The 22,400-nt window shown below is 35.7% G+C and overlaps 1 protein-coding gene across 2 annotated transcripts in view; it reads right to left on the bottom strand.

The window, feature by feature from the left end:
* LOC150106316 (uncharacterized) overlaps positions 1-22,400 on the bottom strand; it is a 129,072-nt gene that overhangs the window by 84,568 nt on the left and 22,104 nt on the right. For both annotated transcript variants that reach the window (XM_090392356.1, XM_090392355.1), the window contains exon 3: positions 8,600-8,695. In XM_090392356.1, coding sequence (XP_090248482.1) covers positions 8,600-8,695 — 96 coding nt within the window. The remainder of the gene's footprint in view (positions 1-8,599; positions 8,696-22,400) is intronic.

The raw sequence follows: 22,400 nt of genomic DNA, 5'->3' as shown, positions 1-22,400 counted from the left end.
GTCATCAATTCTTATGAACAAATTTAAAAACAATGACAGAGGCATTGGTTTTAAATAAGCAACAAATATTGACTGATAATTAAATTTTTCTTACAGGTATCAGGCCACACAGTGATCAAATGGTCATGTGATGCTTAAAGTTTGTGTTTGAACCAGAAACCAACTGAATTTTTAAGGTGGCCACTAACATTTCTGAAGATCATGCATAAGCAGAGTAGTGTTTTCACAAATGTCAGGAGCAGTGCATCAGCAGTAGAAGCAGACATCAGAAAGATTGGCAACAAAAAAAAGAATGACAACAGAGAGGTAGATCAAGCAACCTGGTTGGCTGAGTGGTTAGCGTATCTAATCTCCAACCAACTGTAGGTTTGAATCCTGCTGTGGGCATGGATGTTTGTAAATGTCTTTAGGTTGGGGATGAACTTCAGTGTCCAGTGTAGCCACCCTTCATATTGGAGGCCTGAAGTGGATTGTAAAAATTCGATGTTTGGTCTGAAATACAGATTCCAGTTAATTGAGACATTTATCGTTAATCAGGATAGCCATTTATTTAAGACAAATATTGAAAAACAGAAAACAAATTGAGAATATAATCGGCCACCTTGCCACTTTATTGTGCACATGTAGTGAGTTGCATAGAGAGAGAGTATTGCTATCAGCCAGCACTGGAATATAGGACATAGAGGATGTGCATATTTTGACAAACGATTATACTTCAGAGACTTCTAGGTAGTGTACTTTTGATTAAAACAGGTGTGTGCTAATTTTTTTAGTAAAAAGTGTAACAAACAGTGTAGCAATTTAATTTAAGGCCCATGTCAAGATCTAACATTAGCAGATAAAATTGCCTTACTTAGCAAAATAAAAAAGTCGATCGTTTAACACCAGTCATCGTTAGCTGGCAGAGAGAGATAACCAATGTCCCAAAATCTACAACTGTGCTTGTTAGACCAGCAAGACAAATTGCGAGAAGAATGGGCATCACGTGATGGACAACAGGTCCAGACATTGAGGAGGCTCTCAATCAATGGTTCGGCATTGTAACTGAACGAGGTGTGCATGTTAATGGTCCAATGCTAAAAAAATCAGAAGGGTTAGCTAGAAAGCTGGACCATGTGAGCTTTAAAGTTATAGATAGTTGGTTGTCATGATGGAAAATCAGACATGAAATAAAATTTAAGAAGGTATTTTTTGCAATTGTTGAACATGGTGAGAAGAATAGTGCTGATACTGCAGGCAATGAACAGTGGAAATCAACTAAACTACCCAAATTGCTGCAAAAGTTTAGTCCTGATGAAATCTATGATGCTGACAAAACAGATGTTTTACTGTACTACACCAGACTGTTCCATGAGCTATAAACCTGCAGCGCTGTCAGGTTCAAAAAAAAGTAATGGATAATGTTACTGTTTTGTGCTGCTGTAACATTTCGGGAAGCAAGAAAAGGAAGCTGCTGGTTACTGGAAAAAAGTCAAGCCTCTATGCTTTAAAGGGCTTAGAATGGAGAGTTTGCTAGTTCTGTGTTATGCCAACAAGAATGCATGGATGACTTGTTATTTTTCAGAATTGGCTAATGAGTTGGGATGTAGAATTGCAACAAAATTCAAGAAAATTATTCTGCTTTTGGACAACTGTGCAGCACACCCTCAATTAAATTGTTTGAAAAACATTCAACTTGAAATTCTTCCTACTAACACCACATTTCTGGTACAGCCACTGGACATGGGAATCATAAAAATTTGAAGATGTATCGTGGAAGGTTGGTACACTACATCCTTGAAACAAGTGAAGACAATCTACTGATGTCAACTTCAACAGCCAAAGAAATCAGCACATTTTACAAGCAGTACAATTTGTTGCAAATAGTTGGCAAAAAATAAGCAGCAAAACTGCTTTGCTCATTGTGGTTTTAAGAATTCAGACCAGAAAATGCCAGATGTGACTGATAATGAAATGAAATCATTTTGGAACTGCAACACATCAGAAGCTACGAAGAGTTTCAGTGCATTAAAAATAGCCTTCAATATTACAACAAAAATGGAGATTGTGAGGATGAAATTGTTAAACAAATTGCAACAAAACACCTAAACACCAGAAGATAAGGAAAGAGATAAGGAACATGAGCGAGTGACTAACCAGGAAGCCAGGATATTTATGGGTATTACACTATTTTATGCAATGAAGCAGTCCTTTATCTGATAAATTTTTCCAAAATAAAATAATTGTCAGAGAAAATATGCTTCTTTGATAGATATCTACATATAATTAACCTCTTTGAGGATACTGACAAGTTTCATTGTTCCTGTTTTTTTTTTAAATAAAAAAATGTTTATGGTTAACAAAAGGTATACTCAAATTTGTCTATTTTCAACTTTTTGTGATATTTTAGCTTTTTCCATAAAAGTTTGCATAATTGGGACAAAGCGTTCTAGTCCCAATATTTCCCGTTAAGAAGAATCCACTGTATATATAAAAGCAATAAAAATGGAGGGAAAAAATCCTTAGCCTACCCACAGTACGAATGTACTATACACTTACAGATAAGCCTTTCATGGGTGGGAGTTACATAAATTGTGGCTTGTTTGTAATGTGTATTGTTTTAAAGTATCTCTTATGTGTAGAAAGTTTGAATGAGACTCAACATCAGAAAGACAAATGAGTACAAGTTCTACATCAAATGTGTTCATATCGACATGAACACATTTGATGCATCAATTTAATATTAACACATCTGTATTTATATTCAGTAGTAAGGAAAATCACAACAGATAATTTCTTACTCAGGCAATAACTTTTACTCAATTTTAGAATTCAAGAAATGATTGATTCAAGACCAAATAAATACAGATGCAAGACTAAACAAAAAATGTATATGCAAGATAAACCACAACATTTTATTTATTTTATATTATCAAATTAATATAAAACTATTTTTTGGATCCAAAACTTGACAATATGATACCCCTTTATCACAGAAAATTAATCAAAGTCCATGTATAAACAGCAAAGAAATTATGCTTCATCACAACAAATACAAACTTGACACTATTTTTTTTAGAATCGGCAGCAGATTTAAAAAAAAAAAAACTAATCTAAATAAATATGGGTGTGTTAAATTTCCCACGATTTGGGAAACTAATTCTTAGGCATCCCACCAATAACTAGGGATAGCTAACAGCACCCCTAGAGGGTCCCCTCATAGAAGAACTTCTAGTCAATCTTTTTCCATTTGTTTTATGTGCATGATTTTACAATTTTAAGATTGCATCCCTGATTATGTTTGTGACAGTCAAAATATAGGATCTATTAAACTGGTGTTTAATTATTTCTCTGTGCTATATTTATTCATAAGCATAAACCAGCACTTAAAGCCTAAATACTCAGACAAGTAGTTGTTGAGCTGTCTGGTCCCTAGTCAAAGCTGCTGGGTATAATTTCCTCCTTTTCACCTCTCTCATATTCCACAGATCACACACATGACATCACTCAAAGATAAAACAGACCTTGACATCAGCATTTTGTTCCAATTATTATATATATGCTCAAGGCAAAGTGCCTCCTGTGATCTTGCACCAGGACATAGAAAAATCCTCAATCTTGATATTAGTAAGTCCCCTTGTCCACATGGTATCCTTCCAACTTTGCTACAAACTTGCAGAATTAACACCCATCTTATATTGCCTATGAAAGCAGCTGTACTCATCTGGCATTTATCCAACAGCAGGGAAGCAAAGCCTTTAATCTGACCTATCCCAAAAATGAATGTAATTTTCCCACTGCCCTCACCTCAATGCTCTTGAAAATGATGCAAAAGGTCATCAACAACTGGCTTCATCACTATTTGAATAGTTGTCAGTTAATTAGTATCACTAATATGGATTCTGCTAATCTCATTCAACAACAGACAATCCTTGCTTACTTTACCCACTTTTGGATAAAGGTCAGGGGGTGGGCAACCTTTTTAAGTGTGTGTGCCAAAAATCAGCAAATCTGTGATTCAAATTTTTTTCACATGCCAACCGAAATTTTGGGGAACATTATTTGGAGTCTTAAGTATTGGGAGGACCTTTTCAAATAATCAAAAATGACACCACAGCAGTAAAATCAAAGAATATTGTAAGAGTGATTATTATAAGTCATGTAAGATTGAATGAATATAAAAATTAGTGACAGAATTTTTTACTTAAGTCTTTCTACCCAGTTGATAGAGTGGATATTTAAAAAATGTAGAAAAAAAAACAAGTTTCTTTTTTCAAATTTTTCCAAATTACAGTGCACAATCTCAATTGTTTCACTTGACTAAAGAACAATAAAAAGAAAATAAAATTAAAGATATTCTTTTATTAATTCTTAATCCCTTACAAGTAATACATAAAAATTACAGATAAAATAAAATGTTATTTTATCTACCTAACAAATTAAACAAAATTTAATCTTTACCGTTTTTTAGCAGAAAACATCAAATCAAAACTTCTGCGGCTGCATCACTGATGACAGATAATTTATATCAGGTTTATATTTTGTAACCTTTAGCGATATGCATGTGCTACTAGTTTCATCTGTAAGGCTACTCCTATTATGAGACGTAACAAAGTTCATCACTGAAAACAATAATTCACTAGAATATGTAGATGTAAAAATGGATAGTAATGCTGTTGCAAGGGTTTTTAAACATACAAAAGTTGCTAGAATTCCAAGTCCTTAGTACCTTGTTTTCTGAACTTCTGTTAGGTGTAATCCAGTCTAATCACTCCTTTTCAATATTTTCCAAGTCAATCAACTTTGAGGTCAACAAATTTCTGCCCCCAAATTGAACTACTTTGAAAATCAATCAACTGCATTTGAAAATCATCCATATTTATCCATGAAAGCATCTGGAAGTCTAATTGATCCAATTTAATAGTGTCTGGAAACTTAATGAAGTTTGCAGTCTCTTCTAATTCTCTGAACTTAACAAATCTTAGGGAAAAAATGCTCAACAGTTGACACAATGACATTTAAAAATAGCTTTTGAAGATATTGAAGGTCTGTTTTGAATTACTTTTAGAGATCATGATGTCTTTCTTTAAGTTTGGAAAATATCTAAATCTCTCACTGTCTACATCCGTCTTATAAAACTCCTAGTTTAATTTCAAATGTCTTTATCATCAAACATAACATCAAGTCTTATGCGAGACCTGCAGTTTAAGGTTTCAAGTCATTTAAATGTTCGCAAAAATCTGCAAAAAACATCAGTTTACAAACAATGAAACATTTCTTTATAAGACATTTGATTAGTCAAAAAGAGATTTATCTCTTTTTGAGAGCATTCAACAAATCATTTCAGAACAAGACCTCGATTTGTTCTGAAATGATTTGTTGAATGCTCTCAATTCAACAGATTCTGAAATTGTCTTTTATTCAAAGCGTATGCAGAAATGTAATTAACAACCTCAGTTACTGTTTGCATCACTTCTTGAAGTTCCTTGAGGCCAGCTTTTGCACATAAAGTCTCATGTATGGTGCAATGAAAACTTATCAGTGGATGACCAACATGTTTTGTAAACAGATTTACAAATCCTGCTTCCTTACCAATCATGCTGGGTGCACCATCTGCTGTGACAGATACCACTTTTGAAATATCAATTTGCTGAATAGATAATTCATAACTGCCTTTACATATTTCAACCCCAGTAGCATGCTCAGGTAGTGTTACAACATAAATCATCTCTTCGTCACCCCTACAAAATCGAGCAAAGATTGCTAGCCTAGCTGATGATATAATGTCTGTGTTCTCATCAACACAAATAAAAAGATCTCTTTTCTCTAATCCAGAGTATTTTAATAATAAGGTGCAACACTTTTTTGCTACTCGTATATGAAAATATGACTTCTGCATTACTTCAACCTCAGTATCACCTCTGCATTATGGTAAGAGTAATGACCCTTACCATAATGCATAGCATTATACATGTCCATAAGAATATGTGCTTACATCATGGGATACTAAGGCAAGTGATGTGAAGTCATTAGCTTTTATATACAAGTTGCCCTGTCCTGAAAATACTTCAGTCACAAACTTCGTTGCTTAAACTTGGATATATTTAATAAAGGATTAAACCAAGTTTCTTGGCATCTTTAATTTATATAAATAGAAAAGAACTTATATGAAGCCAAATGTTTTGTTAATTGTTCTGCTGTATTCGTTTCTACATTAAGTATCCTAACCTTAACTGTTTTTCTATTCACAGCCAAATCTTTAATGCACTCAATAATTTTTGCCTTTTCTGAAAGATTGTCAAAAAGGAAAGGAGAACATTCTAGCCATGTTTCTTTAATATACTCCCCATCACTGAATGGTTTTCCATGTTGGGCAATAACTTTTGAAACATCAAAACTAGCAGCAACTAAGTTGGAATTAGGCCTACCTGAAATAACTTTCAAAGTATCGAACTGTTCTTGTGTCTTGTTCAGTTAACGAGAAATTAATTCTCTTTGTTCTTATGCACTTTTACTGCTTAAGTTCTTATGAACTGTTTCAAAATGTCTCTTTACAGAAGTTGTCCTACAAACAACTGATTCAGAACATAAAATGCATAATGCTTTATTTTCTTTCTTAATCATTGTTCGTGAAGATGGTCGCTGATCTTCGATAGAAGATGGCACCATAAGAAGAAGAATCGCACCAAATTTTTCAGTCCAGTATTCTTTAAGTTTTCTAATATCCTCTTCATGTTTCTTTGCTGGTGGTTGTGAGATTAAATTGACAATAAATATTTCCAATCCATATTTTAATGACTTAATTTAATGATTTTTAATAATTTAATTAAATCCACATATATCCACACTTCAGAAAACCGAAAAAACGAAACAAAAAAATATATAAAATGATGATAAAGGAGTCACACCACGTCTGGTGAATGATGCAACAACTGAACAGGACAAAACTCAGATTGATGGCTTGGAATTGGGAATGTTTGTTTTCTTTTTTATTACTTATTATTACTAATATGTAATAAAACAATAAGTTGATAGTGTTGATAAATAATAAGTTGATAGTGTTTGTTTCTTTATTGCATTTTTATTTGCCATCACTCTACTTAATAAAATTCTATTAAGTTAAAATATACAACTCAGTAAAGATGTGAGATGTGTATTTATTTAATTATTTTTAAGGCGAGCCCTGGACTGCGTGCCAAAAAAAGTTGTTGCCGTGCGAAGGGTTCCCCATCCCTGATATAGGCCATGGAAACATTTGGAGGTACTCACATGATTGCTCTTCATATTTCCAAGGCACATGATTATGTGGCATCAAGGCTTTCTAACAAAAAAAAAAAAAAAAAAAAAAAAAAAAAAAAAAAAAATCTTGTCTTTCTCCTCCCCCTTTGCAACTGGATTGGCAACTACCTCTCTGTTCATTCATTGTGTGTGTGTGTGGGGGGGGGGGGGGGGGGGTAGAAGGCTTCCTTTCAGATTGCTTCAAAATGCTGGGGTAATTTAGGGAACTATGCTCACTCACACCTTTTTTCCTAGACATTAATGACCTCCTCTCTCTAATTTCAAATGCTATCTCGTTTTGCTGATGATAGTATTGTTTTTACTTCTTTTGAAAGACCTAATAGTGCTCTCAAATGATTCAAGTTCATAACCTTCCACAACTAGTGTCTTAAAACCCTTGTCTGTGGAGAAGACCAGGGTTTTAAGGTTTTTCTCCACATGTTGAGTGGAGATAATCTAATAAATTTTAATGCTCTCAAAACATGTCTTATTTCCTGAAAGGAGGAGGGGGGGGGGTATAAAATGAAATGAAATCCTACTTAACTCCCTCTTACTTTTGTTCACACCTAGCTTATCCTGGAATAAACACATAACATCCATAGCCTCCAATAAAACTTGGTATTCTTTTTCATTCAAAATACTTCTCTCCTGCTGACTTCCTAACACTTTATTAAATCCAACTGGATTTGAATTTAATACAGTGTTAGTGTAATCCAAAGAGATACTTTCATGGGTGATGCTCCACCAAACTGACCGCTATCATTCCTCTGCTTTCCTCTAATCAAGTAAGAACATGAGTAGTCACTCATCCACACACACAGTTTTCAACAACATATTTATCGAACCAGCTTCTCATCATCTTCCTTCATTCCATCTATTCTTCAGTAAATCCACCCTCATATTGTTTGTCACCTGAAAGAATTCAAAAAAGAACCTTAACAGATTATTTTTTCTCCTTAATAATTTATCTGCACGTAGTTGGAGTGTGTGCAGTTAATGCTAATATAAAAAAAAAATTCATCTTCAGATGAAAATTTTTTATAAAGGTTTGTCAGGACCCTAGACAGGATTTGGACCCAGATCTTTCTAACCAACTTACACTATGATGAACAATGGATAATTTGACATATTACTGTATGTCAAATAACTATATGAGCAAAATTATAATATAAAACTAACTACAAGGAAAAAAGAAATCCACTATAACTATACTAAAATCTTCCCTCCACACACACACACACACACACACACACAGTATCTCATCCTCCTAAATGGAATACTTGATACTGATAGCATAATAAAATAGTAGAAATTACTCTTGTGATTATTCAAAAATAATTACCTCATAAATACTACAAGCCTGTGTCCAGGAATAAACCTTATCTTCTGGAGGATAAACAGTATATTTTTTTCTCTCTACTTCAAGAAATTTGCTCAGCTAAAGAATACATATAAAAATAAATAAATAAAAGGAGAAAACTATTATCAGAAGAAAGATCAGAACAAATTTTATTGTATGCATATGTAGCTGGATATTACATTCAGCTAGTTTGTACTAACCTTTTATCAGGTTAGTACAGATATCAATAAGCTAGACATTGATAATGAAATGATTAATGCCATCTGACACCAAAATAATATCTTAGATGGTTTCCACCTGCTAGCTTGCATAGTGTTAACCAAGTTCCATCTATTACTGGAATCACATCAAGTCAGGAAGTGGAAACTACCAAGATGTTATTTCAGTGTCCAAAACCAGCAGTCATTTAATAAGTGGAAAGTAATTATAATGAATGAAAATGTAGTTATAGTGATTGAAACAGGGATTCTCAAACCAATGTCCGCATATCACCTGCAAGTGCTTTTAAAAAATACTACAAAAATTGGATTCCATACTTCCTAAATGGGATGTTACAACATTTTTCTTAACTAAATCAGTGTGTGAAAGGTGGAAGTCTACAAGATTTAAACTAGTGGAATATCCCAGGGATCATTCCTTGACTTTTATTTATTTATTTTTTTTTTGTTATTTAATCTTTATATTTTATAAGAAACAGATGGAGAATATACTTTAAGGGACTTTTGAATGAGGAAAATGTGAGGACTCACAGAGAAGATGGGCAGCCTTCTGAGGGGATGATGCAGAACATCAGTAGAGTGGAAGTAAAGAGGATGAAGAATGGAAAATCGGTGGGCCCAGAGAGGATTGCAGTGGAGGCATGGAAGGCACTGGTGGAAGAGGGAATTGACCTGCTGTGGGACCTGTTCATGAAAATATACCCGAGGAATGGAGGGAAAGCACTCTTGTCCCCATCTACAAGGGTAAAGGGGATGTACAAGACTAAGAATTACAGAGGAATAAAGTTGATGTCCCACACAATGAAAATCCTAGAAAGGGTTCTTGATGGAAGATTGAAGAAGGAGGTGGAGATTGCAAAGGAACAATTTGGCTTCATGCCTGGTAGATAAACGACAGATGCTATCTTTGGGTTATGGCAGATGATGGAAAAGTTTCGAGAGAAACAACGAGAGCTTCATCTGGTATTTATTGATCTGGAGAAAGCATACGATAGAGTGCTAAGGCAAGAAGTCTGGAGGTGTCTGAGGGAGAAGAAGGTACCGGAGAAATATGTCAGGTTGATGCAGGAGATGTACAGAAATGTGAAGACAAGAGTTCGGACCTGTGACAGACAGAAAGTTTTCAAGTAACAGTTAGTTTGCATCAAGGGTCAGCATTAAGTACTATTATGTTTAATATTGTGATGGAGGTGGTGATAGAGGAGGCGAGAGAAGACGCGCCTTGGACAATGTTGTATTCAGATGACATCTTGCTGTGTGCATATTCAAGAGAAGAAGTGGCAGCAAGAGAGAGAGGTATGAGACCGAGCAGAAGTAAGACAGAGTATATGTGTTGCAAATTGGACAGCAGCTAGGAGACAGATCTGGAGCTAGAAAGAAATGTCATCAGGAATGTGAGGGACTTTAGATACTTAGGTTCAACAGTGGAAGAAGATGGAGGGGGCTGAGAAGGAAGTGGGATGCAGGATACAAGCGGGTTAGAGGAACTGGAGAGAGACGGCTGGAGTGCTATGCAATGAGGGTGCCAATCAATCTGAAAGACAAAATCTATAGGAAAGTAGTGAGGCCAGCTATAACGTATGCTATGGAAACTGTGGTCCTGAGGAAAATAACATCAGCAGGATGGAGGTAGCAGAGATGAGAATGCTTAGATTGATGTGCGGTGTGACCAGAAAGGATCGTCTAAGAAATGACAATGTGAGGGGGAACAGTGAAAGTTACAAACTTAGAAGCGAAGATACAGGAGGCAAGGTTGAGATGGTTTGGTCATATGATGAGGAGGGAGGACAAATATGTGGGAAGAAAGGTCATGCAAATGGATGTACAAGGAAGGAGGAAGAGTGGGCAGCCAAAGAAGAGATGGAGGGAGCTGGCAGAAGAGGACTTGAGGATGAAGAACTTGGATGTGGTGACAGCCCAAGACAGGAGGATGTGGATGAGACTCATCATTAACAGTGACCCCACTTAAGTGAGACAAGCTGCAGAAGAAGAAGAAGAAGAAGAAGATTTAATCTTTATATTAATGACATTGGAAAGGATATAACAGGAGATAACTATTTGTGGGAATGTAACTGGCATGCAGTACTTGCAGAATGATTTGAATAAGCTGGAAATGTGGGCATGTGAAAAAGCTATCAGCTCTATGTTAGTAAATGTAAAGTTATGCACTTTTGGTGTAATGAGATATCTAATGGCATATTATATTGGCTAGGGGTCTTGGAGTCTGAGTTGACAGGAAGTTAAGGGATCATGTGGCAAAGATTGCAAATAAAATTCAGAGGATAATTTCAATGCTGAAATGAATAACAACATGTAAGAACAGAGAAAAAAAAGATAAGCAGGTCATAAATTAATCTTAAAACCATACAGTAATCTGCTCAACAAGTGATCTCTATCAAGGAATATCTTCAATATGGTTCCATGTGGCTCAATATGGTTCAATTCCTGATATCTATCCTTGTGTGCTGTATAACAAGTGTTATACAGGCCACTGACAACATTAGATAATTAATGTGACTGCTAATTTTCAACAATTTCCTCTTAAATTAATGTTACCTGCCATGTCTGTAACTGTGTTAAATCTCACATTTAAGCCCTCTAAGGCACGACAAAGATCTCAGCAGTCTCCTGAGTCATCTTTGGTCTCAATGATTTTTAGCTAATAATTAATCAACGATTTCGAAGTTCCATAAAGAGTACAAAAACCTATCCCAGTGCAGATATTGCTTTTGATCATAATCTACTGGTGACAGAGTTAAAACTTAAACTGAAAGCTATACTTAAGAAGCATCAATATAAAAGGGTTGATCTAGGAAAGTTAAAGAAACTCAGAGATAAGAAACAAATTGAGTCAAGATCTGAATCAAGAGATAGCACTTATGAAGAATGATGATGTCATGAGGGTTGATGAATAATGGAACAAATTAAAATCTGTCTTCATTGAGAAATGTACCAATACCTTGTGTCCTGGTAGATCTCTTCAACACAGATCATATAAAAATCATAGTCCAACAAAATATAAAGAGGTTCAGAAAATTATTAAAAACCAGATAAAAGCAAAAGAAATCTAGATGAATGAAAAATGTAAAGAAATAGAACTTCTACAGGAAAAGCATGACAGTTTTAATCTACACAAAAAAGCTGAAAAAGACCTCAGGTATATTTAAGAAAAAAAAAAAACTATGTATCCTAAACAAAAAGGGAAAATAATATCCAAAATACAAGAATGGGTGAAATATGTAGAACTCTTTACTGATAAGAAGATCAGAGATAGAATGTGTGTACTATTTCTGGTGGTATTCTACCAGGGCTTAGGCCCTGATAGAATGCCAGCAGAAATAGTTAAGTTATTAGAAGGTGACAACATTACTATATCAGTAAAGCTATTTAATAAAATCTACGATACAGGCACAATCCCTCAAGACTGGTTACAGTCAACCGTCATCAAGCTACCTAAAAATGCAAATGCAAAAACTTTTAATGACTATAGAATGATCAGCCTAATGAGTCATGTTCTCAAAATGTTTTTGAAAATAATTCAAAAAAGAATATACAGAAAATGTGAAGACGCCATATGATACCCAATTTGGGTTTAGAAATAGTTTGGGAATGAGAGAGGCTGTTTTCTATTCTTAAATCTTATTACAAAAATTTAGTGCCCAAAACAAGGAAGAATTTATTTGCTTTGCATTCTTCAGGAAAGCATTTGACAAAGTCCAACATGCTAAAATGATTGCGCTATTAAAAGGAATTGTATTAGATGGTAAAGACATCAGGATCATTGAAAACTTATATTGGAACCAAAAGGTATCTGTTCAAATTGATGACATTATTACAGACTCTATTAACATCAAACAAGGAGTAAGGCATGGATATGTGCTGTCCCCTCTTCTTTTTAACATATACCCAGAAGCCATATTTCAAAAAATCTTAAAAGGAAGGGATTACTGTAAATGGTGAAATAATCATTAAAATGTGATATGCCAATGACACAGCTCTCCTGGCTGACAATAATCAGGATCTTCAAAATCTTCTGGAACTAGTGAACGAAGATAGTGAAAAAATGGGATTAACAATAAATATCACCAAAACTAAATTCATAGTAATAAGCAAGAAACCGATTCTTAATTCAACAATTTCTTTAAATGAGAAACAAATAGAAAGAATGACAAAGTTTTAATATCTCGGATGCTGGTTAAATGAAGAATGCAATCAGAAATGGAAAGAAAAGTTAGAATTGAAATGGCAAGAAAAAATTTTCTACTGATGAAATCAACACTGTATAACTGCAAATTTAAATTTAGAGATTAGAGTACACATGGTTAAATGCAATGTATGGTCTGTACTGCTGTATGGTGCAGAAACTTGGGCCTTGAAGACAACATCAATAAAAAAACTTGAAGTCTTTGAGATGTGGTTATACAGACGAATGTTAAAAATCGATGGACAGCAAAAACGTTCAATCAGGAAGTATTGCAACAAATCGGGAAATCACGTGAACTTCTAGATACCATAAAAAGAAGGAAAACTGCATATATTGGTCACCTACTTTGTAATGAAAAATATGCGATACTTCAATTGATTATAAAAGAGAAAATAAATGGAAGACAAAGAAAATCTTGGCTAGCAGACAGACAGTAAACTGGCATGAGCTCTGAGAGACTATTCAGAGTGGCTGAGGATCGCTCAAAATTTGCCAAGGTGGTCACTGACCACCAATAGGAGATGGCACTCAAAGAAGGTACAACCAAGATCTCAGTAGACTCCTGAGTCATCTTTGGTCTTCTTTCACAAAGTGTTATTTCTAAACCAACTTTCAGATCTGTACATTAAAATTGTATTGAAGACTTGCAACCAGTTAGTTTAGGTAGTTTGACTAATTTCTGACTTATAATTTTGCTAATTTCTTTTATAAATTTATTCACCAAAACACCAAACTTTGCTCACTCTATTATCATACATAATTGGCATCATCCAATTCCTGATATGTACTCTCTAGGTCAGCGCTTTCCAAACTGTGGGCTGCTGCCCCCTTGGGGGGGCCATAGGTTTTGTTGGGGTGGACTGTGAAATAATGAAAACAAATTTTAAATGTTTTTTTTTTAATCTTAAAAGAAATGTATTTATTTTTTATTTATTTCTTTTTTGTTATTTTTTATATTTTAATGGGAAAAAATCACACATTGGTGCGAGTTCACAAATTTTGCTTCCTGCGTATTTCGGCGCTTAATGAATATTAGTAAATATATGCTTATTCTTATAAGTTTCATTTCAAACCAGAAATCTAAGAATTGCAGTTTCAAATATTTCACCTGATATTGGTGTAACAGCAATGAAACATATCCATCACATTAAATTGTTATTCAACTTCTTTTATGTTTTTAATTCTTTCTTTATTACTAGTTGTTTTACGTTTCATGTGCTTGTACTGCAAATGTACAATAACAAGATATCTATCTATATAAAAATATGAGATAATGTGCCATGTCAAATGTATGTAAGATGCTAAAAATGTAATATTTGCATTTGATTTTTGCAATATTCGCTGTGTATGTTTTGTATTGAATATAAATACAATACATATTATAATAATATATGTCTATATTATGATTTTTTTTGGGGGGGGGGCATGAAATATTTTAATTTTTCCAAAGGGGACCCTGGCATCAGAAGTTTGGGAAGCACAGCTCTAGGTGTGCAAGACATAATGATAGTACCATGTGAATAATTTATTACAACTTCCTACTGATAATTTTCTTCCAAATACGTTTATCTGTTGGGATTTCAATATTGTCATCTTATAGTTAAGTCTTCTAATATTATTATTATTATTATTATTATTATTATTCAGGCCTCCATGGAGTCAAAAGACTCATCATGGGAGGTCCTTCCTAAGAAACACAAAGTCTATCATACCACTCCTTAAACTCATTGACCGTTCTCGCTCTCACCACTCCATCAGGCAATGCATTCCATGGTTCAACCACGCTGCATCAAACCTCTCAATCTTGGTCTTTATTTGGGTCTTTTTCCTGCTCTCCTGGCATCAAAGACCTGTTCTGCTAACATTTCCTTTCCAATTTCTGTTCAAGTTACCATACTACTTGAGATTAGCTCTCTTAACAATTCAGTGCTAACAATCAAGTTCCCTCCTAACATCATTTTTAATATGATTCTGCCACTTAGACCATATGTTCATTGCTGCATTTTCTCAGAACTTTATCTTTATCAGGTAATAGCATCAGGAAAGTGACCATGCAGTCTTGTCTTGGGAGGTTGCTAAACATGTGGAAATTTCAGTCAAGAAAGGGTTTATATGGAATTACAATAAACTTAGGAGGCAACTCAGAGCAGTGCAATGATGTAAGAAACTACATGGAATGAGTGTCATTCATACATGGGAGGTGGGCAAGGATTGTTTGAGCAAGGCAATATCAGAGTGCATACCCAGGGGCAGGAAGATAAAACGAGTAGATTAAGTGGATTACTAGCAATATAAAAAAAGCATTGTGGTAGGAATATAAACAACAAAGCAATCAGCATGCCCATGAGCAATATATAACACACAAGCAAGAAGGATAATTAGTGTGACAAAGAAGACTAAATCAGATTTTGAGAGAAAATTAGCTAAGCAGACCAAAGTAAATCCAAAAGTTTTTTTCCCTACATAGCAAGTAAGAGAAAGAATGATTACGGAAAGATAACTTACTCAGTGCTGATGGTAGGAAAATGACAGAAGCAGAAGAACTAGTTCAGTTACTAAGTGATCACACTGCAAAGGTATATCATTGAGGTGGTGACTTTGCAGTTACTGAGGTAACAGAGACTGATGTGAGCAATGAATTAGAAGTACTGAGTATACTGAAAAATATCAATGTGAATACAGCAGTGGGCCTGCATAGTATGTCTGCTCATGTTCTACAAGAATGTGCAAGTGAACTGGCGGTGCCTCTAATGAAGTTGTTTAATGTAAGTCTCACCCTTGGCAACGTTCCAAGGGGAGTGGAAAGAGCATAAGATAATTCAATTACAAAAAGGTGGCTCTAAGACAGAAGTAGAAAATTACAGACCTATTAGTATCTCTGGAGTGGTGGTTAAAGTATTGGAAAAGCTGGTTAAAAGTAAAATTCAGGAATGGGTGGATAGGAATATGTTACTTTATAGGGGGCAGCATGGCTTTGTAAAAGGTAGGGCCTGCCTCAGTAATTTGTTCACATTTTATAAGGTGATACTGCTGGACTTTGCAAAGGCATTTGACAGAATCCCACAGGAAAAATGATTACATAAGTTGGAGCAAATGGAAATAAGGCTGGTGGCATTGATGTGTGAAGGGGAAGAGAAAGCTGATAGACATCCGAGCATGGTGTATGGTGGAGAGGAATCAAGGTGAATGAAGGCAACTAGTGGTGCCACAAAGCTCTGTACTAGGACTGTTCTTTAATTGGTATATTAATGATATAGCAGAAGATTTGAAGGGGGACATTCAGTTGTTTGCTGAGGATGGAAAATTATATTATAACTTAAAGCTGTCTCCTAAGTTTGACATAATCACCAGCCTTATAATTCCACATATATCATTTCCTCACAAAAGTCTGCATATGAAGAAATGATCAGATCTAGAACTCTTGATCCTCACATGCCCTCCGAGATAGTTCTCTCTCAAAAACTCGAGAAATTCATTTCCTTATTTCCAAATGCTATCTCTTCATTCCAATCTATACCACCTTAATTAAAATCACGCATAATAATTACCCCCTTTGTTCACTAATCCAAACTGTTTATACATTCTTCATCACCACCCTCCACATTTCTGGGCCTTTAGCAACATCAAACTAAATATGTCTTCCTGTCAACCTCCACATTACACCACATTGCACACAGGAATACAGAAAAGCTACAGGTTCAGTCTGGAAAGTCAATTCAAGGCCTCATCCATCACCATGTGGATGTCCTGTAGACCATCACTGTGAAATTGGCACCATGGGCAGTCATTCACAATATAAGTAATCATCTGATCCATGGGAGAACAATCATAATAAGGGTGGTCTGACAGCCCCATTTATGTAGTAGGTAGCCACATCTGCCCTAGTTAGTTCTGATCCTGTTGATTGATGACCAAATCTTCCTAGGAAGAGCAAAACCAGGCTGCAGAGCATAGGGATCTTCTACCAGGAAGCCATTTGTTGGACCAGTATTCTCTCTACATGTCAGGTGTTGATTGTGGTTAAATAGACTGATGTTTTATTCAGACTTTGTATTTTTCCTGATAAAAACCCAAATTTCTGCTTCTTCAAGAACCGTCCATCTCAGTTTTCCCAATAACACGCTCCAACTCTTTTCATCACAAAGGTGGTATTTGTGCAATCTTTGCTCTAATATACTACATAAGAGATTTCCAACTCAGAATCCTCTTTGGTCAAAATCTTATTCTCTTCTTCATTGCATTTTCTCTACCACTATCCTAATGCCACTAAACATTATGAAGTTTTTCATTTCCTTTCTTTAAAAGTTTATTTCCTTAAGCTCAAAACTTTCTTAATAGAAAGTTTGACCTAATAAAAAGAAGAGGGCACTACTAGTGTGCAAAGACCGATGTGATGCAAGCTGTTAAAAAAAAAGATAAGTATTACTAGTAAGGAAATATATTATTGTGTTTATTGCATGACAATACTGTTTAAGTTTGCACTAATCAAACTGACAATTTTTTATATAACTGTGTAGTATTCTGTTAAGATTTTACTGTTTCAATATTGTTCCCATGTGAATCAATTATATTCAATATGGCAGCCGCCAGTTTTAGTACTACACCTAGCCCCCCCCTCCACCATTTAAAGACTACGTTATCCACAGTCTAGTTGATGATTTTGTAGCTTGCTATGCATGTGGTATATACACATCTCATTGTTTAAAAACATGGCAGGTGCAAGGTAGGAATGTGTATGTATGGATGAAATTTAGGCGGCGGGAGGAACTGGGAGACATAAGCTTAACACAGGTTTTAGTGGCGGCAGAGATAGTACTTCAGAAATGGGCGATTTTCAATTTGTGGATGGAGTAGTGTGTTGGAAGATGGAGAGAATGTTAAAGAACTACATACAGATTTAGCCTTGGGAAGTTTAACAGACCGAAATGGTTTGTGTGTGGAAGATGAATGAATCTGTTCGGAGCATCATGTACAGAGATTCAATGATTTATGGTGTGCAGAGTAGAGTGCCAGAAGAGTGCTTGCCTGGTGGAATAACAGAGAGTGTGACAATGGCAGTAAAGAGGAGTGAAAGTGTAAAAGAGATGACAGCAATGGTTGGGATGAATGACATGAGAGGTAGAATAAATCATGTAACATGAGATTTGAGGTTGATGTTAGACCTTGTGCAACAGAAATGTCCAAAGAAAGAAGAATAGTGAGCATGTTGCCTCAGTATGATAATGCAGAATGGAGGAGAACAGCAATGATGACAAATGAGATGATAGCAAGAATGTTCCGGAAAAGAGGTCTGGAATATGTGTTTGCGTGGAGTCGTTTGAGAATAGAAAAGAACTGTATGCAAAAGGGCAAAGGCATTTGGAGACACTTGTTTTCTGGACAAGTGAGTATGTCGAGACAGAAAAACTATAATTGCACAGGTGGAATGCCCTCATGGGGATAGCAGCTTGAGAAATGAGGGGATGTACACTATATTACAGAGCCAGGTGGAGTATCGAGGGAGTAATAATGGCTACAGGTATGCTGGCAATAAACTGGCTTTTCTGTATACAAACGTTAGGAGCATTACGAAGAAAGGAAATTAGTTTGTGGCATTGATTGACTCAGTCTCTCCAAAGGTTGTTGGTATCAGTGAAACTTGGTTAACTGACAGGAATGTTATAACAGAGATAGAAATCTAAGGGTATAACATATTTCAGCAGGATAGAGAAAGTAAACGTCGTGATGGAGTGTTACTCTTCACAAGAGATGAATTTTGTGCTCCTGGAGTGGAGAATCTCAGTGGAAATAGAAAATAGTTAGTTGTTTTTAAGACAAGATATTTAGTGGGATGTTACTACAGACCAGGGAATATAGATAGTGATGAGTGGAAATGATTATAACTGAGATGACATACTTACCCACATTGTTGTGAATGACCATGTAGTCTTGACTTGGAAGATAAATAGGCATGTGGGGAGTATCAAAACAAAAGACAGTTGTGTGGAATTATAAGGCAGGCAACTCAGACATCAGACTTAGAAACCAGCTTGCAGCAGTACAATGGATGAAAGAATTTGAAGGAAGATGGAGCATTACTGTATAAGAGATACTTAAGAAAAAAATTGTTGACAGCAATAACAGATTGTATATTTGGAGTCAAATGGATGACAAAAGGAATAAAAGGCAAATTGCAGAAGAGATTATGGAAGACATATAAGGAGAGGTGGGGAGCAATTTCATAAGGAATATAAGGCTCAGGCTAGGAAAGTGACTAGTACCGTAATGAGAGAAAAATTAGAATATGAAAGACAAGAAGTATTTTCACTATGTAGCAAGTAGAAGGAAAAATGATACTGGACCTTACTGGACGAAGATGAGAATGGAGTATTACAGGCTTTATTCCTATCAGGATAATGAGTGGTGAAGCGTTAGAAGTTAATGAAGAAGACATATTCCAAATACAATATGCTAAATGTCAATAAGGTGGGGAGTGGACTAGATGGAATTTCACCATGCATTTTAAGGGAATGTGCTATGGAACTGACCATGCTATTAATCTGGCTATTTAATGAACTCTTGCAATAGGAGGCTCCTGGAGAGTGGAAAGAGCATAAGATAGTACCATTGCATTAGGTAGTGATAGAATGCAAGTATCAAACTGCCTGTTTGCATTAAAATATTAACAGCCTGTTAGCCGTTAATATTTTAGAGAAATTAGTAAGAACATATACAGAATTGGGCAGATGAGGATAATATTTATGCAGGCCAACATGGATTTGTTAAAGGACTCTCCTGTTACATAATCTAGTTACCTTTTACAATGGAGCAACAAGAGTAGTGGGTGCATGTAAGGCATACGCTGTCATTTTCTTGGAGTTTTCCAAGGAATTGATAGGGATGCCACATGACAAGTTGATTTTTAAGTTGCATCATATGGGTTTGGATATCAGGCTAGTGGACTGGCGACTGGCTCTCTGATAGATATCAGAGAGTTGTATATGGGGGAGCAGTATCAGGGAGTAGGAAGATTTCAAGTAGAGTTCCACAGGTTTCACTCCTGGGACCATTGCTGTTCAATCTTTATGTCAATGATATTGTCTCAGAAATACAGCGAGATGTTCACTTGTTTGCAGACTAAGTAAAGCTTGGGATGGTTATTAGTAGTAGTGCTAATGTTTTGGCTCTTCAAACGGATTTGAATAAGCTGATAACGTGGACAAATGAATGGGGATCTCGGTTTAATGCAACTAAATGTAAGGTTTTAAAAATTGTCATCTGCAGAGAAGCACATGTTCTTGGAGTGATTTAGTGATTGTAGATAGAGAATGGAAGTTCCAAGGACATATTGCAAAGGTTGTGAAGACATCTCAGAGAACTGCGGCAATCTTGAGGAGAACATTGACCACGAGAGATAAAAGTGTGCTGGTCCCATCATATAAAGCTTTGATCGGACCAAATCTGGATTTCTGTGCTCTGATCTGATCACTGGGATTTGAAGGGAATGAAACTTAGAATAGGTGCATAGACAGATGATATCAGGACTGCATAATGTTGATTATGATAATAGACTAAGGGCCTGCAGGCTGCAGAGTTTGGTGAACAGAAGGCAAAATGGGGGAATGAGATCGAGACATTTAAGCTTTTCAAGGATTATTATCCTATTAACACTGAGGAGTTTTTCATATGGTAGAACTGGGAAAAGGAGCAAGGACAAGGGGCAATCCCTGGAATTTGTAAAAAGTAGGTGATGAGTAAAAGGGTAAGAAGTAAGTGTTTTATATGGAGAATATTAGGAGCACAGAATGCTTTGCCTGAGAGGGTGGTGAAGACATGCAGACTGTGGATGATTTTAAGAAGTAGCATGGTAGACTGTGTTGACCTTCCAAAATGAGTCTTGTGACACTCCACAGAGATCAGGAAAATAAGTTGTAGTTTCTGTTAGGCAAAGTAGGTATAGTTTTGAAAATAAATGTACAGACAATTTCAAATGGAACAAAGACCACACACGTCAAGCGAATCTTATAAAGGTTTTAAGAGATTTGCATATTTCTTTCTCATTAAAACTGGGAGGAACATAGAATAGAGTAATGGATTCTTTATTCAAACACATGAAGAATTTCATCCATCACTTCTCAAATGGTGATTTCATCAGTATACCCAAAGTACTTCAGAACCCCCTCCTTCCAGACATACTACAGAATAGTGATGATCAAGATATTCACCATACGACCTGGAAGTCCTCTAAACCATCACCATTACATTTGGTTCAGCATGCAATTTAGCAGCCAGTCTGCAAAGTAAAGTGTTTTAAACCTGTTCTCTCAAAAAGAAATGTCTCTCCATGATGTCCTCCATGAGGAGGGTGCTCGTGAGTCAAGCGTGGCAGACATGTGTAAGAAGGCTCAGGACTGAGATAAGTAGTCTTGGAATAATTAAGTATATATGAGTATTTGTTTGAGCAAGAGCTGCTGTAAAAGTTGTACGCTACCAGTATTATTAGTGTGGGGGGATTTTCATTTGCCTAAACTTAATTACGAATTCGTTATTATTAGACCTTAGAGTAGTAACTGGCAGAGGAAACATGGTGGCAATTTTGTCATTCCATGAATTTAATTTAGACTTCAGTCATTTCGTTAAGTGCGAGGTGTGCTATTCTTTCGATTACATAAATGATTTGTGGATGTTTAGGGCAGATGGAAGGAGGGTGTGTGCAAAGTGTGACCTGAACGAGAAATTAATGAATGCAAATATGAAATTGATGACAGAAAGTGTTAGTGGTGAGAATGTTGCAGGGGAAAATGAGTGCACGTTCGAAAGAGAAGGATAGTGTGAAAGAGAGACCAAAGAATGTTAAAAAATCATTGAAAAAGAAAAAGAAAAATGGATGTTAAAAAGGACGAAAGTGAGACAAGAGTGGAGAAAAGGAAACAAAATTGAGAGAACGAAGGAAACTGGAAATGGCGTGATGCAGGAATCGAAAGTGGAAAAAATCGAAAGAATGAATGATAGCGAAAGTTGGACCGAAAGCATGGAAGCACAGAAGGATGAATGAGAGTGAAAGTGAGAAGAAGGGGTCGAGAGTTAGAAAATTAGAAAGCCTGAATGATAAAAAGAATGTGAAGCGAGATTCAGAAGTTGAATTGGATTGGATGAGGAAAAAGATGAAATGGATGCAGAATGAAATTAAGAAAATTCGGGTAAAAATTATTAAATCATGATGGCACGAAAGAGTTAACAAAAGATGAGCGAGTGGTGTTGTATGCGACTCCATTATTAAAGGTGTGCTGGATTAGGATGGGATGAATAGGATGCACAAGGTATGTTTTCTAAGCAGCAAAATGAGTAGAGCGATTGAGGCATTGGATATGAGGAGGAAGCG

This window comes from Typopeltis vanoorti, chromosome 5 (assembly GCF_054136105.1).
Source record: "Typopeltis vanoorti isolate ZY-2024b chromosome 5, IOZ_Tvanoo_1.0, whole genome shotgun sequence".
NCBI lineage: Eukaryota > Metazoa > Arthropoda > Arachnida > Uropygi > Thelyphonidae > Typopeltis > Typopeltis vanoorti.
This window is presented reverse-complemented; position numbering and strand designations above follow the sequence as displayed.